The 25,014-nt window shown below is 39.2% G+C and overlaps 2 protein-coding genes and 1 pseudogene across 4 annotated transcripts; 1 reads left to right on the forward strand and 2 right to left on the reverse strand.

The window, feature by feature from the left end:
* Positions 1-1,217: 1,217 nt before the first annotated feature.
* LOC146383976 (uncharacterized) lies at positions 1,218-3,877 on the forward strand (annotated as a pseudogene). Its single transcript, XR_014800619.1, has 4 exons — positions 1,218-1,773; positions 1,871-2,015; positions 2,483-2,511; positions 2,928-3,877. The product of XR_014800619.1 is annotated as an uncharacterized LOC146383976 (transcript).
* A 10,764-nt stretch (positions 3,878-14,641) lies between these two features.
* On the reverse strand, positions 14,642-17,952 carry spout1 (SPOUT domain containing methyltransferase 1). Its single transcript, XM_084935606.1, has 12 exons — positions 17,832-17,952; positions 17,700-17,739; positions 16,761-16,874; positions 16,524-16,683; positions 16,338-16,427; positions 16,201-16,250; positions 15,922-16,052; positions 15,742-15,814; positions 15,549-15,647; positions 15,331-15,433; positions 15,033-15,180; positions 14,642-14,919 (listed from the first exon to the last, which is right to left on the reverse strand). Exons 1-12 carry the CDS (start codon positions 17,877-17,879, stop codon positions 14,836-14,838), a joined length of 1,140 nt encoding a protein of 379 aa, XP_084791732.1. The 5' UTR covers positions 17,880-17,952; the 3' UTR covers positions 14,642-14,835.
* A 952-nt stretch (positions 17,953-18,904) lies between these two features.
* kyat1 (kynurenine aminotransferase 1) lies at positions 18,905-24,965 on the reverse strand. Of its 2 annotated transcripts, none has more exons than XM_084935609.1 (13): positions 24,846-24,965; positions 24,540-24,598; positions 22,638-22,785; positions 22,359-22,508; positions 22,132-22,218; positions 21,882-22,004; positions 21,610-21,730; positions 21,451-21,527; positions 21,279-21,368; positions 20,918-21,104; positions 20,755-20,831; positions 20,141-20,227; positions 18,905-20,052 (listed from the first exon to the last, which is right to left on the reverse strand). In XM_084935609.1, exons 2-13 carry the CDS (start codon positions 24,590-24,592, stop codon positions 19,993-19,995), a joined length of 1,260 nt encoding a protein of 419 aa, XP_084791735.1. In that variant the 5' UTR covers positions 24,593-24,598; positions 24,846-24,965; the 3' UTR covers positions 18,905-19,992. The 2 variants fall into 2 exon arrangements, with proteins under 2 accessions (XP_084791735.1, XP_084791733.1); XM_084935607.1 differs by having other exon boundaries at positions 24,677-24,965.
* Between the last annotated feature and the right edge of the window lie 49 nt (positions 24,966-25,014).

Consider the following 25,014-nt stretch of genomic DNA (forward strand, 5'->3'; position numbering starts at 1 on the left):
AATGTCTGCTGCATCTAAGCAGTTGTAGTAAGATTAACTTTTTCAATAGGTACGATAACACAGATTTGACAGGGTTTTGCCACAGATTAATAGTTTTTCAGTAGTTAGTAGGGATGGGTACCGGTGTCCGGTGCCATTGTGGAACCGGTTCTGACATAAGCGGTAGTAACCAGACCGAAAAGCAGCGCACAATTCGGTGCTTCATTTCGGTGCTTTTTTTCCCTGAAAAATCTAGCCAATTACTTCCTTTCCAAGGATAGTAGGCGGGCCCAGGTACGTACGGGGTTTTTTTTAGAGCAGAGCTAAAATGCCGAAGGCGAAGTGCTCGAGAGTGTGGCTGTAGTTCACAGCAAAAGATATAAACTCAGCAGCCTGCAACAAGTGCTTAAAGGTAATAATGTGCAAAGGAGGTAACATCTCAAATCTAATGAAACACATGGCGTCGCATAGCGTTTTTTTAAAAGCCGAGAAATGCACCGAATTTGATAACTTGCAGCAAGACATCACACCGAGCACATCTACTGCGGGTTTTGTGCCTGTTCTCGGAGTTAGCAACATCCAAGAACCCGAAGAGGAGAGTCCGGCCCCTAGCCCTGCCAGTGTAGCAGAAATGATAACTGATGATGATGATGGCAGCAGCACCCGTTCTTCTCTGGGTGAGTATCTTAATGGTGTTCGTGTGTAATTTAAGTTGAGTAAGCTAACCACGTTATTAAATTAATGCATGTAAGGTGAACTAACAAACACCGTCATAGTTACATGTGGCTGTCTTCTTGTTTGATGGCAGATACTCCCTTCACCCTGGCCAAAAAGGCTAAAATGACGAAAGAAAAAGTGGACGAAATTCATAGGGCAGTGACAAAATTTATAGTCAAAGATCTCCATCCATTTTCAACGGTGGAGTCACCATCATTCAGGGGAAAAATGGTGTATTACTCTGACATAAAAAAATAGACTGTATAATACTGTAAAGGTTAATATGTTCATAGCTGCTTAGCTTTGTAAGTCTTCTCTAAATATTATAAGTAAACTATATTTGAATAAAAGGTGAGCTATATGTTTTTATTTTTTATCTGGAAGAAAAAAATTAATGAAAATTCAAATGCATTTTCTGTTTATTCTGGGAGCTGGTTTATATGTTTCATTTATTTTATCTGAAAAAAGGAATTAAATTTCAAGTCAAAAACACTTTCTTTTTATAAATTTGTTTTTGTTTTTTTAATTCAGGGAGATGTCCTCTCCCCTTAATCCGAGGTATCAGCCCCCATCCAGGAATGATCAATCCAACACACTTATACCTGCTTGGTATTGCGTGGAGAAAAGCAACCTCATCCAGAATTTGGCACAGGTTAACAAGGTCGCTATCACCTGTGATGGATGGACCAGTATTGCTCAGGACCATTTCCTCACAGTGACTGTTCACTACATCTACAAAGGCAAAATGAAGCAGAATGTGCTTAGCACTGAAGCAGTTTGAGTCACAAACAGGTCCAGTTGTCGCTAAAGAAATATCAAGTGTTGTGGAGCAATTTCACTTGGGAGGGAAAATAATTGCTGCCACTGTAGACAATGCCTGCAACATGGATGTTGCTTTGAAAAAATTGGACTTTTTAAAAGTGGGATGCTTTGCTCATACCCTCAACCTGGCCGCACAAAAGGTGTATGACATTCCTGCAGTTTCCAGCTGGTGTGCCAAAATCCGTTCAGTTGTGGTGTGGCTCAAACGTTCATTCTTGAGCAAAACTGTGCTCAGAGAAAAGCAGCGAATCCTGAGTAAGTAGCGCATGCAGTTACATATCAAGAAGTATTGTTATTCATATTACCTTTTTTACAGTGACTTAAAATATGTTTGTGTCTATCTGTGCTTTAGATTTGCCAGAGCATAATGTAATTCCTGACGTTAAGACGCGCTGGAATTCTCTCTTCCTAATGGTGGAGAGATTTATGGAGCAGTTTGATGCAATCCAGGCAGCTGCTCTGGATCAACAGCTGAGGAAGCCTATGGAGAAGGACAAGTAAGTGAATGACATGAGCATCACTTGCAAGAGCTAAATTACGTCAGTTACCTTTAACATTGTGAATATTTTTCAACAGGCTAGAAAGGTTCACGCACACTGATTTAATCAAGGCAGAGGAGTTTATTAAGTGCATGCAAGTCCTGTACACGTCAACCATGCTAGCAGCATTGCTAACGCTAGCTGCAATGCTAACGCTAGCTGCAGTGCTAACACTAGCTGAAGTGCTAATGCTAGCCGGAATGCTAAGGCTAGTAACAGTCTAACAGTAGCCTTACATAAGTGGAAATACTTCAGGTAATTAGTTTGAATTATAAAATGGCTGCTGTGTCTGTTGGTGTGCTGTATTATTCTATAACCTGCTGACGATAAGTTCAGTGTATCATGTCGTGTGGGCTTTGTATTTCTGTTAGTCTGATAACACTGTACAGACAACTAACATATTATTTCTCGTCTTACACTTTCAGGAACTTGACTGACACCTGTGCTTTGCCTGGTAGGTGTGCACATACTGTAAGAGAAGTAGACCAAAATAAAAAAAATAATCTGACTAATATAAGCTTTGATGGGTTCAAACTTTGTGCTAGACCTTTCAAACACAATTTTATAATAAATACACATAAGTGCAGCTTAATAATTGGGCTAAAATATTTTTTTTTGTACATTTTTGTAGTCACAGTACATGTGATTAGTTAATCATATTTGTATTTAAAAATATTATTGCTGAATTTAATTAAATATTTATTCTTTTAAAAAGTGCCCAATTATGCAACTTTTTGCACATGGCAGCCAACAACAGTTTAGCTTGAATATTTGTTTTGTCCTTTATTTAGTAGTCACAATTAGTTCAAACAATTACCATGTGATTTCATTTTAATAAAATTATTATTTTTTCTTCTTTTTTGTTCACAGTGTGCAGAAGAAGAACAAGGACCAGATTTCCAGTCTTCTCTCTCACATCCCAACCCCCCAACCCCTCTATCCTCTGTCCTACTCCACCTGTTGTCTCTGACTTCTTTCCATCTGTATTTCACCCTGTGGTTTGTGCGAAATTGTGCCAAACCAAGAATCTTATTGCGGTTTGATTTCAAAGCCGTGTCTCTCCTGCTCTGTCTGTTCTCTCTTCTAAATTTTCTCTCTTACCTGTTTTTCATTCTGGGCTTGCTGCTAAGTTGTGCCAAGCCAATAAAGAGGGTGCATAATATTCTCTCAACTGAAGAACAAACTGTCAAACGAAAGACAACTGTTCCAGACAAATAAAAACTGAAATATAAAAACAAAGACAACATCTCCTGGTGTGTGCCACTCTTATCTTGTGAACATATTTTCTAAAGACTAAGAAACACTTGCAGGTGTGTGAAAATGCCAAGGAAGCAGAAAAAGTCACAAGCTGCAAAACAACGCTGGAAGAAGTTCCATGAGTTTCACAGTGTACCAATATGTGAACAGGCTGAGTTTGATTTTCCTCAGAGCTCTGCAGAAGACAGTGTGTCTGCAAAGACCAAAGCTGACAGTGTTAAACAAGCAGGTCAACATGTTCCTGCACATGTACAACAGATATCTTATGCTGATGCTGTAAACGAGTGGACTGCAGCATGAATTTAATGAACAACATGAGGTGTCAAGTGACCCACAGGTGGGTTATGCTGATTTTTTTGAAAAGAGGCTGTCACAGTGATGTGGCAGGACCATCTCATGCAGAAAGAGTGAACCTTGAAAACCAGCCCTCTGTTACACATGTCTGTGCATCTCACAGCCAGGCTCATCCTAAATATGGAGACTCCAGAAACAAGCAGTGCACATGTAACTCACTCACATTTCTTGCATTCCTTCATGAGAATAAAAACATGACTACAGTTGACCTTAATCTGGTCTTGGATAAAGGTGATGTGATGTACAAAGAGGCCAAGAAAAGATTTCCTAAAAATATTCATTTGGCAACCGATGAGCTGCCAGACAAAGTTGACGCTCGCAGGTCTATGTATCATGTCAACATGACACAGCCTTCCCGGTATGGGACATTTGAAGAACCTCCAGAGGAAGCAGTAGATACCTTTCTCAGCTTAGAAGCAGGACTGAGCTGCCTGTTGTCAGATGTGCAGTATGCCTTACTGATTATGAGTGGGTTGTGTATTGCAGTGTTCAGATCCACATCAGGCAAATATGGTTTCTTTGATCCACACTCCAGAACACCCAGTGGTCTTCCTCTACCACTATGGTCACGTAAACGTGGTAAAGCTATGATGCTAAAATTTACACTCCTCAGTGACATGATTAAGAGGCTACAAGATTCTTATGAAATGATGGAGATATCACCTTCTTGTAACTATGAGCTGAAGCCTGTGCAGTTTTACAGTATGAGCACAGTCAACCAGACACAGTCTGCAGACCAACAGCTGCCACTGCTGTGGCACCTACTCACTCTGATACAACTGTTGATGAAGAAAACTCCTCTACTTTAAGGAGAAACACAACCACTGGTCTGACTGAGGATCTTCATACCAACTGATGATAATCCTGTGAAAATGAGTCGTCCCCTGTCAGTTCTGGACAACACAACACCTGAGTCTTCCAATGTTTGGATGACATCTTTGAATGACAAATACAAAGCCAGACCTGAAACACCAGAGTATGAGGAGATGTGCATGGCAGACTTTGCTGCTACTTGCAGGATTGTCTATGGCCAACAGACAAAAGGTAAAGATGTTTTGCCCCTTCTCAATGAGATGGGATTTGTGCAAAGGCGCAAAAACGATGCTATCATCAGATTTCACCGCTGCTCACAAGAAAAACATCCAGAGCAATATTACGGAAGACTGCTTAAACTGTACCTTCCTCATCGTTCAGACCACGAACTGAAAACGCCATCTTTGCCAACCTATCAGGCTTTCTATGGTGCTGGCTGTGTACAGCTACCAGGTACTGACCGTCTTGAGTACGTGCAACACATTGTCAAAAGAAACAGAGAAAAATATGAGAAAAACAGTGAGGAGATCGAGAGCGCTGTTGAGGAATATGAGCAGAACAGAGGTGTGACAGACGAATGGTGTAATCTGGCACCTGAATCAGATCTCGTAAGGTTGCCACTTGTTGAACAAGAAAGAGAGCGAGACAATGAAAATGAACAGTAAGATGTGCCCGACTACAGTCGTCAGGCTGATGCTTCAACAGAAGTCAGAGCCATCAGGGAACCCCCTGCTATTGATCCCACATTGTTACATCAGATGTTTCAGAATCTGAATAAGAAGCAAGCCTGCATATTTTATGCAGTTAGAGACTGGTGCACTAAAAGAGTCTGTGCTCTAAATCCAGAGCAGTTTTTCTTTTATATTAATGGTGGTGCTGGAACAGGAAAATCACATCTCATCAAATGCATTTACTCAGAAGCATCTAAGATACTGAGCAAAGTGCCCAGATATGCAGATGACGTTGACATATCAAAACCCACTGTCCTGTTAACTGCTTTCACTGGGACTGCAGCATTTAACATTTCTGGAACAACACTGCATTCTCTTCTCTACTCTGTCAGTAGAGTGACGTCTCTCAGTGGACTGTATCTTCTTGATATGGAGGAGAAAAAAATATTCACCAACCCAGAAATCACTGCAGCGCTTGAGAACATGAGACAAGCCAACCTTGATGACATGATGCCTCTTCTACACGTGAGACAAACACTCAGCAGGTCAGAGGTTTTCACCATTGTTCATCATAATACAGAGGGACTGCCAGCTCACATTAATGACATCAAGAGTCACCATGAATTGTGTCTAGCAGATGTTTTGTGCCTAACAGAAACACACCTGCGGGGCTCTTTTGTCGCAGAGAGTCTCCACTTGGAAAATTACAATTTGTTCAAACGCAACAGACACCTGTCCTACACAAACTTTCTCCAAATGGCAAACAGAAGTGGTGGTGGAGTTGCTGTTTATGTGAAAAGTGACATTCAAGTGCATGAAAAACAGTACATCCATAATGTAACTGACCTTGAATTTCTGGCTTTAAAGGTTGAAGCACCAGTCAGTGCTCTGATTGCAGTTGTGTACAGACCTCCAGACTACACTCTGAGGCCATTCCTGAAAAACCTGGTAAGCCTATTAGACTCATTAGAGATCATGGACTGTCATCCCATCATAGTTTGTGGTGATTTTAATGAGAATGTTTTATCCAGTGCAAACAAACCAATCCTGGAGCTGTTTGAGTCTAGGGGATATGCACAGGTCATCACTGCCCCTACCACAGAGAAGAACACACTGCTTGACCTAATTTTCATTTCTCAGCCAGAGCGATGTCTCCATTCTGGAGTCATGAAGACCTACCATAGTTACCATGACCCTGTATACTGTGTATTGTCCTGTGATGATTCCTGATCTAGATCTTTGAATACAGTAAGTAATTTCTATATTTTTGAATGACATAAGAAAGTAGAGCGATATTTAAAAGTAGGCTTAAGAAAAAACACCCTGCATTGCAGGATAATGTTTGAATTCTTTACATAAAATACAATTAAATGAATTAAGTAATGATATCAGTAAAAGATGACAATTTTATTTATTACAGAAAATCTAAAAATCACCTACAGTAATCTATGAATGTCAGAAAAAATCAAATATAGCAGTTTAAAACGAACAGTGTAGGCATATCCTCTCTGCAGCCAGGCTTCAAAATCCTGCCAGGCTGCCCCAGTCTCACTGTGGCTGGGAGGGAGGGAGGGAGGACCAGAGGATTGCCCACACAACAAATAAATGTTCAACAGCTTCTTCGTTGTTTCTGGGAGAACAACACAGACTAAAGGTTTAAAATACCTAATTACAGCAATAATGACAGTTAAGCCGCTTTATGTGTGCCTTTATTTTAAAATACTATTTACAAAAATGTTATTGATTTTGGTTTGTTATAATCTTTAAACTTTTTCAAAAGTATATGATTATATTTTTGGACAAATCTTACAATGAAACATACATTTTTATGAGCTTTTATCATGTTTCAGCCAGTGCATTTATCAGGGTGGGTCTGGGTTGATAACTGCACACTTCTGGCCAGAAGTGTTTCAGCAGTGTCACATATGTACTACATATGTGACACTTGCTTTCTGTTACCAGCTGATACCCTACATTTGTATAGACATTGGATCTTGTGAGGCTGGGGAGTTGAGTGGAGTGGGTAGGTGGGAGTTGAGTGTGTGTGTGTGTGTGTGTGTGTGTGTGTGTGAGTGGGGGGAGGTTTTTAGTTTTTTTTTTTTTTAGTTTTTTTTTTTTTAAAGAGAGACAGTCCCCCTGTGTCTTCTTCAAGCTTAAAAGCATAAAATCCAACATTGTGAAGCACATAGCAGCCAGAAACTGTAATGCCACAGATCAGAGAAGCTTCATCATCACCATCTTCATCGCCGTACGATCAGAGTGTGAGACTTCACATCTGGAGCACAGGAGAGATTCTGTGATAAGTCTTCCTTCTAGCTTGTCCCACAAGCAGTCGGTGAGATTTACTCACAACAAAAAGGGTTAATGACATAATTTCCATGAAAACATGTATTCATTCTTTGTAAAGTGTTTAAATTGTGTTTTCACTTGACCTTAGGAGTGTTAGAGTGTATTGTAATGTCTGTACTCAGGTGTTTCCCTCTGTGATCCATCCCCTTCAGAGCTGAGACACTCAGGACTGAACAGACTGCACAGTTTCTGTGACTGAGCCTCCAAAACACCTTCTTTGAAACCACACATGATAGAAGGGCTTTATATTTGCAGCAGCACTACTACAGGTATTCAGTTTATTACAGGATGTGTTTGTTTCTTAGGACCAGCTCTAAGTGCACACTACCTAACATATACACCTTTCTGTTCATTACAAACCAACTACTCTGGATCATATGGCCAGTTGGCAGGAATGTTGCTGCAGGAAAACATCCCTGGAGATCACCATCATTGTCAGACTGACTGTGCAGTGTCAAGATTCTCCCTAAATGAGTGTGTAAGTTAACATTTTCATTATTTTATTCCCTTTGACAAGACAAGTATCACTGATATTTACATTTACAACTACATATGTTCCTGTTTTCTGCTCTTCTTTTAAAGCCCTCAGCTATCCTGCTTCTGTGCTGCTTGCAACACATCAAACACTGGCCGGATGACAGGGAGGATCCACTCTGAAGTCACTGGACATGATGAGGATCATATGGGACTTTATAGTTTCACAGAAACGTTGTACTCTTTGATTACAGGTTTTAAATGGACATAATGACTGCCTCTCTCTGATCAACAGGCTAAAGGATTGTTTTCATTGTTAGAGCTCTGTACAATGTATGCTTATTTAATATTTCATCACAGAGCAAACCTTTATTTATTTATTTAACATATTTTTATTTTGTTTTAATGTTGAATTAACTGTGGGGATTTTTTTAAGTGGACACTCGGGATGTCATATGACCAGAAATGTGATAACTGGAATTCAACAGTATGGAAAAAAATCTGCTAAGAACAAAACACACACAAAACCCCCCGAGAGAACTCAAATTCATTCCATGTAATCCAATCTAAAACATTTTAAACTGCTGAACAGCAACACAAACAGTGTTAAAAAACAGTGTAAACAGAATGATTATGATGAGTTTGTACCAAAGTTTCAGGTCACATGGCACACCTAGTGTGTAGTGTGGGGTATCAGCTGGTAAGTATAGTTTTTTCATATTTGTGTCCTTAGAGTTCAGATAAAGCCTTGTGTATAATAACTAGTCATAAACACAACTCAAAGTCAGGGACTAACTAAATTTGGGACTTTGTGTCTGAGCCCAGGTTAAAACAATGTGTAAAAAAGCATTTAGTGGCATGGCTGAACAATGCTGTAAACTAATGATACTTATTTATCCATGTTCACAAAAAGGACTAATGTGTTTATTTGATTATTTGTATGTGTTAAACTGTGTCACCACCTTAGGCTTTCATTTGAATTTACTCAAAAATCTCTATACAGTTCTCTTTTACCACTGTGTGGACTCTGTTTACATTAAAACACAAAAAAGAATGAGTAATAAAAAGATGTGTAGACAGATCAGTAGGTTTAGTAGACCGATAGAAACAGCTGTTCAGCCATGTTCTAAGAAACCAACACAATTTAAAGGTTCAGGATTGTGGTTTTAAAAGTTGAATTTTCATGTATTTCATATGTTGCTTAACATTTTTATTTAGTTATTTAATTTAGTTATTTTTATTTATTCTACTAGTCCTTTTCAGAAAGGAGCTGTAAAATATGACTTAAGATTTTTATGTTATTTTTTATGACATACAAAACAAATTGATGTATATAATACTATTAAACATAATATACACAATATGTCTGAAAAACATTATGCTGTATATTAAAGTTTGTATTTTCTCCAGAATGTTTGTTCATCTTTTAAGTTCATTTCAACAAATTTGTTTTTACATTTATTTTTAATAAGTTATTTTTTTATGAACTGGAGATTTATAATACATAATTCCACTCTTTAAGTGATTAGAAGAATATAAACTTTTAATATTAATTCAGAGGTTTTCTGACTCTAAATTTTCTTTTGTCAATACTCATCTTTTTCTAATTTACATTTTAAACATGTTCAGCTATTTTCCAAATTCTTCCTTTGTGTAAACGTCAGCTTTTAGCAGTTCAGCACTTTTGTTTTCAGGTTAAAAATTCAGGGTTTTTTTTTTTTTATCTCATTCAACATTTTTAACTTAATTTCATCAATTAATTCATTTCAGTGCATACATTCAGATTCAAGCATTCACACTGCAGTTTCTTCAGAAAATGCACTTTCTAGTTATTATTATATTTTATATATTCTGTCCGTCTATCTCCTTCAACACCACTCAACTTAGAAAAACCATTCAGCAACCGTTAGATTCCTCTTCTTTTGGACATTACTGCTTCTATTTTTGTCATTTTTAACTTTTATATTTTTTAAATTATTCAACTTTATTCAACAAAAATTTATAACGTATTTCAATGGGGAGACCCTTCAAAATCTCATTCAACTTACTCTTATTTCAACTGCATCTACTTCCACATACAGTGGGGCAAAAAAGTATTTAGTCAGCCACCGATTGTGCAAGTTCCCCCACTTAAAATGATGACAGAGGTCAGTAATTTGCACCAGAGGTACACTCCAACTGTGAGAGACAGAATGTGAAAAAAAAAAAAATTAAAAAATAAATTAAAAAAAATAAAAAATAAAAATCCATGAATCCACATGGTAGGATTTGTAAAGAATTTATTCGTAAATCAGGGTGGAAAATAAGTATTTGGTCAATAACAAAAATACAACTCAATACTTTGTAACATAACCTTTGTTGGCAATAACAGAGGTCAAACGTTTACTATAGGTCTTTACCAGGTTTGCACACACAGTAGCTGGTATTTTGGCCCATTCCTCCATGCAGATCTTCTCGAGAGCAGTGATGTTTTGGGGCTGTCGCCGAGCAACACGGACTTTCAACTCCCGCCACAGATTTTCTATGGGGTTGAGGTCTGGAGACTGGCTAGGCCACTCCAGGACTTTCAAATGCTTCTTACGGAGCCACTCCTTTGTTGCCCGGGCGGTGTGTTTTGGATCATTGTCATGTTGGAAGACCCAGCCTCGTTTCATCTTCAAAGTTCTCACTGATGGAAGGAGGTTTTGGCTCAAAATCTCACGATACATGGCCCCATTCATTCTGTCCTTAACACGGATCAGTCGTCCTGTCCCCTTGGCAGAAAAACAGCCCCATAGCATGATGTTTCCACCCCCATGCTTCACAGTAGGTATGGTGTTCTTGGGATGCAACTCAGTATTCTTCTTCCTCCAAACACGACGAGTTGAGTTTATACCAAAAAGTTCTACTTTGGTTTCATCTGACCACATGACATTCTCCCAATTGACTGACTAAATACTTTTTTGCCCCACTGTACGTTGACCTAGAGCCACCATTTAAACTTTAAAACGAAGCCAAGACATTCAACTTGTATTTATCTTTTCAATATCTATTATACTTTTTCTTCAGCCCCAGTTTAAGTTTCATGCTTTTTTTCACCCGTTTCAGAGTTTATAATGGGTGTGTATGGGACGGAATGTTGGAGGTTAGAGTGAGACAGCTCAACTGCTAGAGTGGGAGCAGGGGAAATTTTTATCTTGAAATCTTCTCTTTAAACTGCTGCTGTGTCCACATTGTTGGCTCTACATGTATGAGTGTGCCCTCAAAACGTAGCCACTGCTGTCCTCTTTCATCCAAAGTTGTTGTTATTGTAGTATATATTATGGTTCTTTCATAAATGTCACCAATGCACAGCCACCTCCCTCCAACTCTTCCATAGAGTCCAATGTTAAAATAGATCCCAAAATTTGTCTGAAAATCAGAAGTACAGGCTGTCTTTACACTGTCACCACATCCATATAATAAACTCCAAAGGCATGAAAATTCAGAATTCGGTAGACTAGACTTTGCAGTCATGGTGAAATATTTTTGTCAATACGACTTGTAGTTTTTTCTTGGGAAGCATTTATTTCACTATTACTTTTCTGTTTATTTAAAGCAGCAGAAGAGAGGGGCTGCTGTCTGTGTGTGTGCATGTGTGGTGCCACAGGCTGGAGTTGCTATAACAACCAGGCTCACACCTGCCTGCTTAATGAGCTCTGTCTGTCACTGCCAAGATTAATCTTAAAATCTTATGTTTCAACTGCTGCTGTGTGCACAGAGTTTGCTCTACAGCCACCATTTTACCCTCAAAACGTAGCCATCGTTGTTGTCTTTCCAACAGTGTGTATTTCAAAGCTCAGAGATGTAAACTTTTTGAACTGTGTGGAACAAGTGGAGAGATAACCCTCTAACCGACCCATAGACATACATTGTATTTTCAGTCAGGAGCTTGTTTCAACAGCAGGAAAGACCCCACTTTTTTAATTGCTCCTGTAGCCAAATGTTTGACAGCAGGAACATGAAGAACACACTGTTGTATGGAACAAATCCTCAGGACACCATTTGAAAATGATAGTGATGGGAGTTAGGGTCTTGGATTTAGAAGCAGTTGTTCAACAGGTGCACCGAAGCAGATTTGACAGGGCTTTGCCACAGAGTAATAGTAAGTCAGTAGTTAGACCTGGACAACTGGATCAAGCATTCTGATTGGCCCATAAAATTTAGACTCGTTTGATTGGTGGATTTGTTTTCAGCAAACAGGTGGTTCAGATCTGGGCATTTGGAGTCAGTTGATGACTTTTAGAATCATCTTTTCTGACTGGATCATTAAAACCTACAGCTAGTGATGGCCAAATGAAGTTTTCTGAAGCACTGAAGCTTGTATTGAAAAACGGTTCATTACTCAAAGCTTTTCAACACAGTCCTCTCTGGTGGCATCTGGTGGCCAAAAATATGAAGAGCAGCTTGAATCCACAAAATACAACCAACTGCTTCATTATGATTGCCCACCAAGACATTTTGTTCCACTCTGCGATGGCCAAACCTGTTCCTTTTCGTGGAGATAATTTCTCCTGCCTTAAGGAAAATCCCTTCACATGGAACAGAAGAGCCTGGAGCGCATAAAAACTGGTAGTTATATAGTCTACCTGGGCCCCACAAACTATCAGCTAGAGAATAAATCAATTAAATTGCTACACATTTTGCAGACTAACAGTTTAAGATTATTTAAAAAATAAAATATATCTTTTTATAACATTAAATGTAAAGAGTCATTTTAAGTTTTCCCCGTTTCCAGATAAAATAAACACTCACAAAACAAAGGCAAACAACAAGAACACAAAGCTGGAAAACCCACCCGATTGACCAAAATCAACTCAATATACTCCCACACGACAGAAACTCCTCTAGTCCTCGCTGGCTCCAAATCTCTCAGTAGAAATATCAGTGGTTTGCTATCTGCCACCATCAAAACACTCCACAAATCCCGCGAATGATTCACTTCCTTATAAACCGAAGCACTTAGGTTCTAAATGAAGCTTCGGACATCACTTATCACGTGACTCTGGCCAAACGAATCAAGCTTCGACACAGTGCTTCTAGCAGTGTGTTGATTTTTTTGACACACGCACCGGAGCATCAGCTTCAAGCGGGCCATCACTACCTACAGCATTGATCTTTCTGTAGTGGATTCTCACACATTTCAGTGATTTGGTGATTAAAAGAATATGAACTTTTAATATTCATTCAGATGTTTTCTGACTCTAAATTTTCTTTTGCCATTTCTCAGGTTAATAAAAGTTGAACTGAATCTGATGTCGGGAGCCACTCCAGTGTGTCCTGTGTTCTGAAACCCCAATGAGTTCCTACGGCGTACAGACAGCCACTCTGTGATCATCTTCTGGGGACCTCCGTACAAGATAAGAAAAGATCCCAAAGCAGCCTTTTATGGATCGCTCCAGAGAGTCAACATGACCTACAGAGACATCTCCTAATTTACTGTCACCCCGAGCAAGATGCTCACATTTGATGATCTTTTCCTAAGAGAGACAGGATGTGACCGGTGAGTATCAAGTGTGCTGACAAAATGTCTTTTCTTATTCTTCTTGTTGAATTATATCACATTCATATATCATTTTTCTCCTGCTCAGAGACCAATCTCACTCGTGGCTGAGTACAGGCTGGTTCACAATGGTAGCTGTTAAATAAATGTAGTGTTGCACAAAAATGAAATGTACAAAGTAAAACTTGTACCTCACATTCTTATTCGGATATATACACTTTCTTATACAGCGCCACTGTTCTTTTGGAGGCAATGGAGGTCCGTTATGGTCATTTGTACTACCATTTGTACCTTGCTCAGGGGTACCTCAGGATAGCCGTTCAGTGGATTCAAACTCCCGACTTTCCAATCATGGGGCGACCACTCTACCTACTGAGCTATCCCTGCCCCCAGAATTGTGTCCACCCCCAGTGGACCCACTAATTGTGTGGCATTTAAACCTTTTTAACTCAATGTCACGCTACATGCAGCTTTAGTTCAATTCATCCACAGTATGCATCGCAGTCGTGGTATGGATAAGTTTTTCGATCTTTGGCCTGGACCAGATAAAGTCAACTTTCAGTTTCATTCAGGTCCCATTTTTAAAACTGTTATAATAAACTTGTAAGTACAAATATTTTACTACAGGAACATCACGCTCAATTTACATTGTTGGGTGTATATAGCCTGCTTTGATATCAAGTATGTCGAACCAGCGAAAGATGTTTAAACAACATGTTTTAAGGACACATTTAATCCCATTTAATATTGAAATTTGTGCAAGTTTAAAAAGAAAATGTCATTTTCTTTACTACACAATAAAAACTAATTTTTCTGTAGTAAAAACCACAAATCTGACAGCACATAAATGTGGTAAATTACAGAAATGGGCCTGCTAGTTCACTGCCTAAAAAATCTCCCCCAGTGGACCCACTGTAAATGGCTATTGGTTGTCTGTTACTTATCTGTTACTATTACTATTTAGGAGTAGTGTGAATTGCAATGGTGGAGGTCTATATCATTAGGAAACCCTTTAAAACCTATGAAAATACAGTTGCAAGTTCAAAATCTGTTAATAAACAGTTTGTTCCCATTTGTTTGTCCATGATGGTCTCTGCACTGTTTTTCGTGAAATAGATTTGTACTGCTGACACAAAACACACCAGTTCATGCATCTGAATAGTATTTATGGTTCAATATGTGCAATTTCTTGAAGCAACGGGGATAATAAACATCAGACAACATTAGCAGATCTATTGCTGACTGCATTCAATGCAAAAATTGGGTGAAATATTCTTACAGAAGGCAATGCTAAATGCTCCAGATCTGGACATTAAAACATTTTTGTGTTATTGTATCCTCAACTCTCTAATGAAGCACTACTGCTGGAAACGGCAGCTGTGATCTTCGGCCGCAGGGCCGCCATGGAAATTAAGATGGCCTCCTGGTGACAGGAAGAAGGAAACAAATAAAAACACAGTCAAGCTGCAAAAGTGTTTATTATGGTTTATGGTTTGAAAAATGCTTTTCAAACAAATTTTGAATAACTGGTCTCACCTCGGTACGAATGGTCCTGCTGCCCTGACCGGGGCAAGTGTTGAGGTAAAGGTCAAATAAAACACTGGGGTCAGTTACATCCAGCTTTTGGTCGGCATCTAAACTGGCCTCCAATCCCTGAAGACCTCCAAAAACGACCAAGAGATGTCTGCACAGTTAAAAAATAAATAAATAAAACAACCTCCGAGAGGATGTATTCAGAGACACTCGTTCTACCGCCCTAATGCTTACCAAATTTAACATATTCTGAATGTTAAGTTTGCACGCTAACGGTTAAAGGCCGTTTCAAGCAACTTACTTGAATGGCGTCAGTGATGCCTGGTCCGCATTGCTGCCTCTTTCTGATGTACCAATAGTCAAATCATATCCTCCTTTAAAGGGGCTTTCAGTAAAAACTGCACCTGCAGGAATGGGAAATAGACAAGAGTGTGGATAAAGCAGTGGTTGGCAGTAGTCGTTGACACAGACTGCAAATGAATGCAAAGCACAATGTTGAGAGTTAAATGGGAAACCTACTGAGACAAGATGCCAGACGAACACTATAGCCCCAATAATAACCACCTTCAGTCCTGGGCACGTGAGGAGCCACGACAACACCTTTATATGCTTTGCCTTCTGCAGACAGTTTCACAGATAGATGGACCCAAACTTAACTGATGTGCTAAAAAAAAATAAAAAAAACCTTTGAGAGTCTGGTGAAGAAAAGTACCTGGATTTTGTGTCTTGCTGAGCCGTACTGTGACTCGTAGTCCAGGCTGCAGCTGCTTATCAATCTGAACTTCCTGTGGGACCAGGAAAGTGAACATCGTTCAGTTTATATTCTTAGATAATTACCAATAAATAAAGAGTACACTAACAACAGCTGTGCTCCCAGTGCAGAATAGCTCACCTTTCTCATTCCACAGTCGACAAACGACCCTTTATTGTGTTTGGTAGGCCTGTCGACCACGACGCCTTCCCTGTAGTCAGATTCCTCGTCTATCCTCATGTGGTGAGGACTGTCTAGAGGGTTAAGCAAACCTACCAGAGAGAGAGAGAGGGAGAAAAAGATTCCTGATTGATGATCATGAAAATCATGAAATATTTCACACCGTATTTAATTTCAGACTCATCACAAGAACAGCTGTTTATCAGGTTGTTGTTTTTCTTCCATTTGTTACTAAGTTACCTGCGTACTGTAAATCTTGATGCTTTGGGAAGAAGGCCTTGCGCAGATATCTGATGGAGAAGAAAAGCTGGACTATCAAAAGAGATAAAATGTACTGATCAAATCAATAATGGTGATCTGATTTTCTCCAAACTTACTGTGGACATTCCAGATACTGAAGTATTCTGGCAAGTTGAATGCAACCGTGTCCCCTCTTCCCAACACCGCTAAACTCGCCCTCCACACTCCTGTGAAACACAAACAAAAAGCAAACTCCTTTCCATTAGCTGTCATGTGGGTCAAGGCATATTTAATCTGCAAGTGGGCACTCTATGAAAACGTACTTGACATCTTCCCCTCGTTCATCAAACACTACGATCTCATCAACAGAGAAGACAACGCAGGCGCGGGCGATCTGTCCGGCCAGGTACGTGCGAAGTTCAGGAGACTGAGCATTATCCAGGATAGACCCCGGCAGAGCCAGACTCACCGAGTAAGCCCGACCTGGGAGAAAAACAGATTAGTAATTATAGCACTCATCACCTATTACATAGGAAAAATCAACAGTATAATGTTGTTACCTTTTTTGCTCTGGCTCAGTTCAGTTTCTGCTTTCTCAGCAGCCTCTTGCTGTTTCTGTTTTTCTAGTCGATTGATCAGCTTGGCCTCTTTCCTTTGCTTCTTAGCCTCCTTTACTGGTATTCAGGAAGAATCATTGACATTTACAAAAAAGAGTTCATTTCTAAATAATCACTGTGAATACCTAAATCTTAATTATCTGGACAGAAGTACTGGGCCACCTATAGGTTACATTTACATGACCTACTTGGTCATGGAAGCTCCCAGCACAGTGCTTACGCTGATGTTAATAGTTTGAAACTTTACAGTTACTTGGTCAGTGGTGTTGTTTTACACAGTATGCACCTCAGCACCTGGTGACCCCACTCTGTAGCTTTAAAAGTGAGTTGCTGTGGTTCCTAGATGCTCCCACTTTGCAATAACACCACTCACAGCTGACCCTCTAGGAGGGAAGATATCTAGGAAGTCTTTAAAACATCCTGTTCTTTCACAAATGTTTGCAAAAACAGGTTGGTTATTTACACTTTTGGCAATGGTGCTGAATAAATGGCCCAACAGTTTTGTCCATAATGTATATATAAATACAGAATATATGTTTCCACTATAATTGTATATTGTAAAACAAAGTATTTTGATTAATAGTTAAGACGAACATGCTACATTTTATCTTGTGTTTTAGTAAACTCCCTCTTCCGGTTTTCGACTGCTGAGCAGACTTACTACATTGTTATGTGCTTTTTTTTATCAATAAAAAATTCTGCATTAAGCATGTTGTCAATACATGACAAACCTTAAAATGGATATGCACATTAATTCTCACAAAAATAAAGTTTTTTCTTTCTTTCTTTTTCTGTTTTAATGTCCAAAACAGCCGTATAGTATTGGCAGGCATGCAGCTAAAAACCTGTTAGCTACATGCAGCTAGTTAGCTGTTTACTCACTTTCCGCTTTCCTTTTCTTCCAGTCCACCTTCTCGACTGGCTGCAAACACGAACAAAGGACAGAAACGGGGTGTAAATAAAGACACGCATCAGTGTTTTTTGTTTGTTTTAAGTGTCAAACAGTAACAATACCTGAGAAGACCCAAGATTGGGTCGCTTCACTGCAACGCTAGAAGACATATTCAAGCGTCGATGTACCAACACGTGAACAGTCTTTACTTCCAGGTCGTGTTCTGCGTTGCCCGCAAAGCACTTCCGGGAAGTCAACCACGTGACGATCCAGTTGCTCTTCTCATGCTACAGTCACTGCCTACAACCGCCTTAATTTTGACCTTATATAAATTATTATAAAACACCACTCTCTGTACAAATAATATATATTTAAAAAATATATAAAACATTTAAAATGATAAAATATTAGATCATTTCCTGTGGGGTAAAAAAGGAAAAATTTACATCCATAAATTTGTAGTTCTTAGCAACTAATGGTGTCTTAAATTTGACTGATTCTAGCTATTTAAATAAGCTGTTATTAAAACTGCTATTAAATATAAACTGGATCAAAAAGCATCTCAGAAATCTCATATCTTCATTTGGAGCTACATTATTCAGAAATTCCCAATTAACCTCTCCACTTTCCATAAACAAGTACTTTTCCCCCTTTATAAGTCAGCTGTTCAACAATGTTAGTTAATTTTGCAGGTACAGAGCGTTCCGAACCAGATACAACATACCGATAATCCCAGAGGAGATCCGTATTGATTTTGATGCCAAGTCATCTGGTTTGTCACTGTTTGTTGGAAACAACCATAGCTCAGATGCTATTTTCTTCATTTATACATGTGTGTAAACTTGCTTGTAATAAATAGAAGCCACGGTATTAAAAACACTTATTTCTGTAACGGCAAGGTTCAGCCCAAATTACTGTGGCATGTGCTAAGTCCTGCATGATGCCGTGCTTTTGAAGAAACAATTTAAGAATGTGTCTTTAGGCACAAAATTAGCATAAATACCAAAGGTAACACAGTACATACAAACCTTATTGAAGATGACAAACACTTTACAGTGCAAAAACATGTGTATTATAAAATTGTAAGTGCTTTATGCTGATATTAATATAAAGTTCAAAAATGGGTAGATAACTGGTTTTATGGCTTTACATTCAGGAGGCACCCTTAACCACAAAACAAGAAGTGAGACACTGATATCTTTGAAATACATTTTTAATGAACTGACAAATTAATAGCCGTGTCACAGTATGCCTCCATTATTATTTTGAATTAATACTGCTCTATGTGCTACCCCTCCTGACATCATTATTAGTAGTAGTAGTAATAGTAGTGGTATTATCATCATCATCATATGAAAGCACACACAACTCTTTCTACCCTTATCTAGCACTTCTTGTTTCTTGTGCTAATGTCAGATTTTCACACCAAAGTCCTTTGATTTAAAATGAATAACAGCCTTTAAAATGATGGCAGTTACATCCAATCAATAGAAAAATCTACTCACAGAAAACAGAATTCCCATTTTTAGTGCAACACTCATACGCCTCAATTCTTAATGCAAAAAATGAGACCTTCTATTAGTGAATTTATTTCATTGTATAAATCCTTACCAACAGTTGTTGGTTTAATTCCAGCCAGAGACAGAAAATGGATGGTTTTATTCATCCAGTATAAAGCACTGCCAAATGAAGCAAGTGGAAGTACCAGCTTTGGTGCCCACTTGTGGTGGGAGAGTGGCTGTTACAGAGTGAATGGGTGGCTCATGTTCCCAGTCTTCCTCAGCCAATGGCTCATGTGAGAACAATTAATATTAGCAATCAAAAAGTGATCAGGAATATATTGACTCTTCTCATCACTGATGATTAAATTAGACTGATTATTTGTGACTAATACATTAAGCCTGGTTCAGCGATACTCACATCCATCTAGAAATGACTACAAAATAAAAATTCTCTCTAAACAAATTCCTTTATCTGGCAGGAGCGCAACATAAGTGTTGATGAGGTTACTGAGCACAGAGCACTTATTTTACCAGTTTAACGGATGCTTTTATTCAGTGATTTCCTTACTTTGAAAAAGGGCAAATATCCCTGGAGGTAAACTGTGATGCAGAGGTACATTGTTAACTTAAAAATATTTACTGAAAAATATTTCCTCAGTGATTGCTCAAGTGCAAGTGGATGCTCTGTCCGTGCACCTTTAACTGGATCAGGTCAACACCTGAGTTTAAGCAGACTGGAAGAATCTGGGTGGACGGATAAAGCCTCACATCAGTGGTAAGTTTACTCTTTCTGACTCCACTTTCTCAAGATGGCCTCTGCAGCATCCAGCGTGGAGTCCTCCTGTGAGGAGAAAGCAGAGACAGAAAGACTGACAAACAGGAAGTTGTTTCTTGAGATGTACCACTTTAGTAAGAAAGGTCAGGTTTACCTTAACAAAACAGAATCGGATGTACTTGTCAAACTCCTTGCTGTGCTCTGGACTGTAGAACGCAGAGACGGGGATTGTTGCTAAACCCTGCAGATAGAAAAGGCAGGAAAAAACAACAAAGAAAACTCAAAATCTGTGGCAATGGATCAGATTTTGACCTCTTAGCATCAATTGTCTCCAATCGATGCTGAAAGTTTGTCCTGTTCATCATCAGTTTCCTTACATGGGGGCATCTATCCCCAACAGTTTTCTAGAATTCGCCAAGCTCAGGGAGCATCCATCAAAAAGTATGCAACTCTTTATGTCTCTGTTACCCACCCTTCAGATATGTACCACGCACTTTAATCGCTGGTCTAAGCAGAAGGACTTGATTGGTTATGTCTCATTAATGTGGTGTGGGTTTACATTTGAGAGTTTGAATCTTCAGTACTGTTTTTCACCTTTCAGGATTTTTTTTTTTTTTACCTCGATCTTCGCTCTATCTTCTCTATCCACCCTCCACCCTTGATCATCTTAAGGATGACCTTACAACATGTGCCCAGATCAATCATTTTATATCCCCACATTTACTCCAAACAAACGTCAACAAACTTAATAAAACCTTACATTTTTACCTTTTCTTTAATGAGCCATTTAACAAATCTGAAGTCATACAATTCATCCTTTGTGCTCGGGTCATTCAGGTCCACCTCTGTTTGAGGAAAAAAGACAAAAAGGTAAATACTGATTTCAGATGATGAAAGATGTATAAAACAAAGATGACTGTTCATCACTCACTGACTGAGGAGATGTCTGTGACCATGAAGTAGCCTCCCTCTGGCATGATAGGCTGCAGCCCCACGCTCTCCAGACACGAGGCCAGCTTCTTTCTTTTGTGGTGCAGCATCGTGGGAAGCTGCTGGAAGTAGCTCTCAGGAGTCCCAAACAGCTCATATTCCCGTTCAAATCCATGAGCGACTGCCTCCTGGTGGTAAGGAAGAAGGATGGAGAGAGTTTTAAAATTTAACCTGATCAAGCAATTCTGATTAGATAAAGCACAAGGGGAAAGAAACAAAACAAAATTGATCTGCTCAAATAGCTATAATTTCACAGCCCTACTAAAGTAGTACTAATATTAGTTTAGAAAGTATGCATTTACTTGAGCGGCTGTTGCGCAGTGATAAACAGAGTTCTGATGGATGGTTTTCATGTATTTGATGATATTTCCAGAGCCGATGGCCCAGCCAACCTGAAAAGTATGAGTAAAAAAACAAATCAGATCACACTAACAACGTGCTGCAAAGACAATGACCCTACAGACTGTGTGTTACCTTCCAGCCAGTAGCACTAAATGTCTTTCCGGCACTGCCGACAGTTACAGTTCTTTCCCACATGCCAGGAAGGCTGGCTGCCAAAGAATAGGAAAAACAAACATTAGATGACACGTCGGCACTGTCGCTAGCTAGTTTGTGTGTAATCTGTTATCCCACCTATCTTTATGTGCTTGGCTCCATCATACGTGAGCCATTCATACACCTCGTCACTGAAGCACAGCAGATTGTGCTTAATACACAGATCGGCAATCATTTGGAGCTCTTCTGTCTTGTAAACCTGTAACACACACGGATGCATGTTTGTGTCCGAGAGTAAATGAAAACACAGAAAATGGCAAGAAAATAAAATCCCATTAGTTGAAAATTCCACAACCCAAATCAAACTTATGTGCACGGTAACGGCCTCGTGAGGGCATAATTAATCTTACCTTGCCTAATGGGTTGTTGGGAGTGTTGATAACAATGGCTTTAGTGCGAGGAGTAATTTTACTGGCCAGCTCGTCAGCAGAAAGAACCCAGTCTCCACTTGATAAGATAGCACTGCCCTCTCTCTGTTGCAAATTAGAAAACACAAAACAGAAGAAATATGTACAGGAGCCACATTGAGGATCCAAAATTGAAAAGAAAATGTGAAATTATCAGTTTCTATTCTATTTTTTAGAAACATGAACCACTCACTGGTCTCAGAGGAACATAAACTGCCTTTCCTCCAGCCATCACCACCATGGGCTGGTAGCAGTCAAAGAACGGTTCGATAATGATGACCTGAAACGTAAATTACTTTTTTAAGAGAGAGAGAAAAAAAACCAACTCTCAGTTCTTTATATTTTCACTTTCCCTTGAACGTTGATCACTAGTTTCTTGTTTTTTGACAGCACTACTTATCGCTTTATTGATTTCTGTACCTCATCCCCTTCATCAATCAGACCCTGGAAAGCACAGAAGAGGGCCTGATAAGCACCAACGGTCACCAGGATATCTTCGAGAGGGTCGATGTCCTGTCCCACAATCCTACTAAAGAATTTAGCCAAACTTTTAACAAGAGGGGGGTGACCCTGAGGAAAGAATATAATAAAAAGGCCATTCATTATTTGCTCTGCAACTATTTCAATTTCATCTGTCCTTTTAATCCCTCAGAAAAATGACTGAAATGGGGTCCCCCTTTGGGATGCCTTTGTGCTTACAAAAGCTCGGGTGTACTGGTGCATTTGAGGTCCTCCGCTGATGGCCTTGCAGAAGGCCTCCTGGACAAACTGTGGAGGGGAGAAGTCGGGAAATCCCTGGCCGAGGTTCACTGCTTTGTAATCTGCTGCGAGCTGTGTGAACTCAACCCTGTGGGCGTGAGGTGAGTGAGACAAAGCAATGATGTTACGAGATGTGTCAGTAAGAATGAAACAATCAGAGGGTTTGTTCCATTTCAATTCATCTCAGTTAAGAAGATTGTTGATTTCAAGCATCCATCATTCTATTTTAGCTTGAGTTACACTCCTGAGAATCTATATTTTAGAGTGGTAGCACCAGATATTTACCCTAAAATATTTGAAGGACCAAGTTTAATTAGTTATTAGACTTATGAATCCAAAAATGACTCCTTAAAAATGACAGGGATCTGACATTTTTTTAATAAGTCCTATTAAAACGTGTATCATACATAAGCTTTTTCAGTATTTAATGCATATTCTTTTTGTGGTAGTTGCCATTATATTCTGCAGAAATCTGCTTAGCTTGTGACGGACACATTTGCACTTGACCCATGATGACAGACTTGGGTAAAAGTTAAACACTAAACTATGAAAGTGTTCAGTGCTGACCTTTGTAAACAAGACGCAATCAAAATGTGGAAGTGTCTCAGTATTTGAGACGGAGTCCAAGGGTTAAAAATGCAGTGCAGTCCTTCATGAAGTCACACATCTGATCACTCGGGGCCCATCTGAGCAAACTGTAATTTACTAGCTCAACCATTAAGCCTAGGGCTGGGGACAACTATATTTATCCAAGGGCCAGAATTTTTCTCAGGAGACACTGTGAGTAGCTCTCATAAAATAAAATTAAAATAGTATCATAGGTAATATATTATTTAATTATGCTAATTATCTTTTTCTAAATTTACGTTATTCCTTATCCTTTGTCACTGTTAATACTTGCATTACTTGTACTGGAGCAAGCCACTAAAGGGCGATTGTGATACACTATTTTAGGTTTCATATTTGTGAAGCTTTCAAGCTAATCATCGCTTACACATGCAATGTACTTGTACATTGTGGAGTCTGGGAATCTGCAATTTGTGTTTGCATCTTTTCACTGAATTTGTTTACCCGCTCTTTAATTGTTTGTCGTTTTAGCTGTGTTTGGTGGTCATAGAAATGGTTTTATAGCTTGGTGACATAAAACATGCACATGAAACACTACAAGAAATGTTAAATGAGAGATACTACTTATTAGGCTATTCCTGTATTCAGTCATATTCTAGGGGCTGGGTGAACAGCTCTGGTGGGCTAAATGTGGCAATATTTCAATAATTAAAAATAAGCAAAACCTTAATTAAATAAAACACCTGACTTTTTCTGCTGTCTATAATGACATATATGGATTCCACTCTGATGCACATTTTTATTAGTTTGTGACACTTTAAAAAAAAAAAGAAAGAAAGAAAGAAAGTGGCTCAGCTCCAAACTGTGCAACCTTGCTCTCAACCAATCAGATGTAGGTGATACATCCGATTGGTGGAGGTAGGAGGCAGGTTATAAGCAACAAACTGGTAGAGTTTTATTTTTATTTTTCTTCTTTTTTCAGTTAAACAATTTGTTTAGGAGAAGGCAGAAAGCAGGTCAGCTTAATTCAGTTCAGTGAAATATGCTGACAAAAACATTTCTCTTTCTCTTTCTGTTCTTCTTCTTTCTTTTTTTAACCATAAATCGGCCAATGAGCAGGTACCTGAATGCAACTTTAAACGTGCTCAGCAACTGCACACTCTGCTGTGAAATATTACTTTGCTGTTATAGTTAAAATATTACACATATAATACTTTACCTTTGGTTGAGTAATCATCCCCCCAAAAACACGGACATTTCAGTGTATTTACTCACCAGACATTCTTATCCACCCCGTCTGTCCTGCGTGCGTGAAGTCGCCTGGACATTATGACCTGAAGCAACAAAACAAGCTTTAAAATACGCGGTCATGCTGGAGCCCTCTGTCTTCAGTTTAACAGAGCTGTGCCTACCTTATGATTGTTTCTAACTGAACTCTGCCGAAGTAGGACCAAACTTGCTGCAATGTTCCTGATTATTCCCATTAATAAATGATCACAGCCTCACAGGAGCAGACGACACATTTAATGTTGTCACTGAGTCCCTGCAGAAGGAAAAATATCTGTAGACGTTTCTGTTCACCTGAAAGTCCAGGGTTGCTGTTGTTTGGGACCAGTGCGAGTTGATAACGAAGGTCCCAGCAACTCCCCTTCAGCCTCCTTGTGTTTTGATATCTACTTCCTGTGTGGGCGTGGCGAGATATTACAATTTGAAACGTCACGGACAACGGACAAACACGGGCCCAAAACTC

The sequence above is a fragment of the Perissodus microlepis genome, chromosome 7 (assembly GCF_051167445.1).
Source record: "Perissodus microlepis isolate ML-2025 ecotype Zambia chromosome 7, ASM5116744v1, whole genome shotgun sequence".
Taxonomy (NCBI): domain Eukaryota; kingdom Metazoa; phylum Chordata; class Actinopteri; order Cichliformes; family Cichlidae; genus Perissodus; species Perissodus microlepis.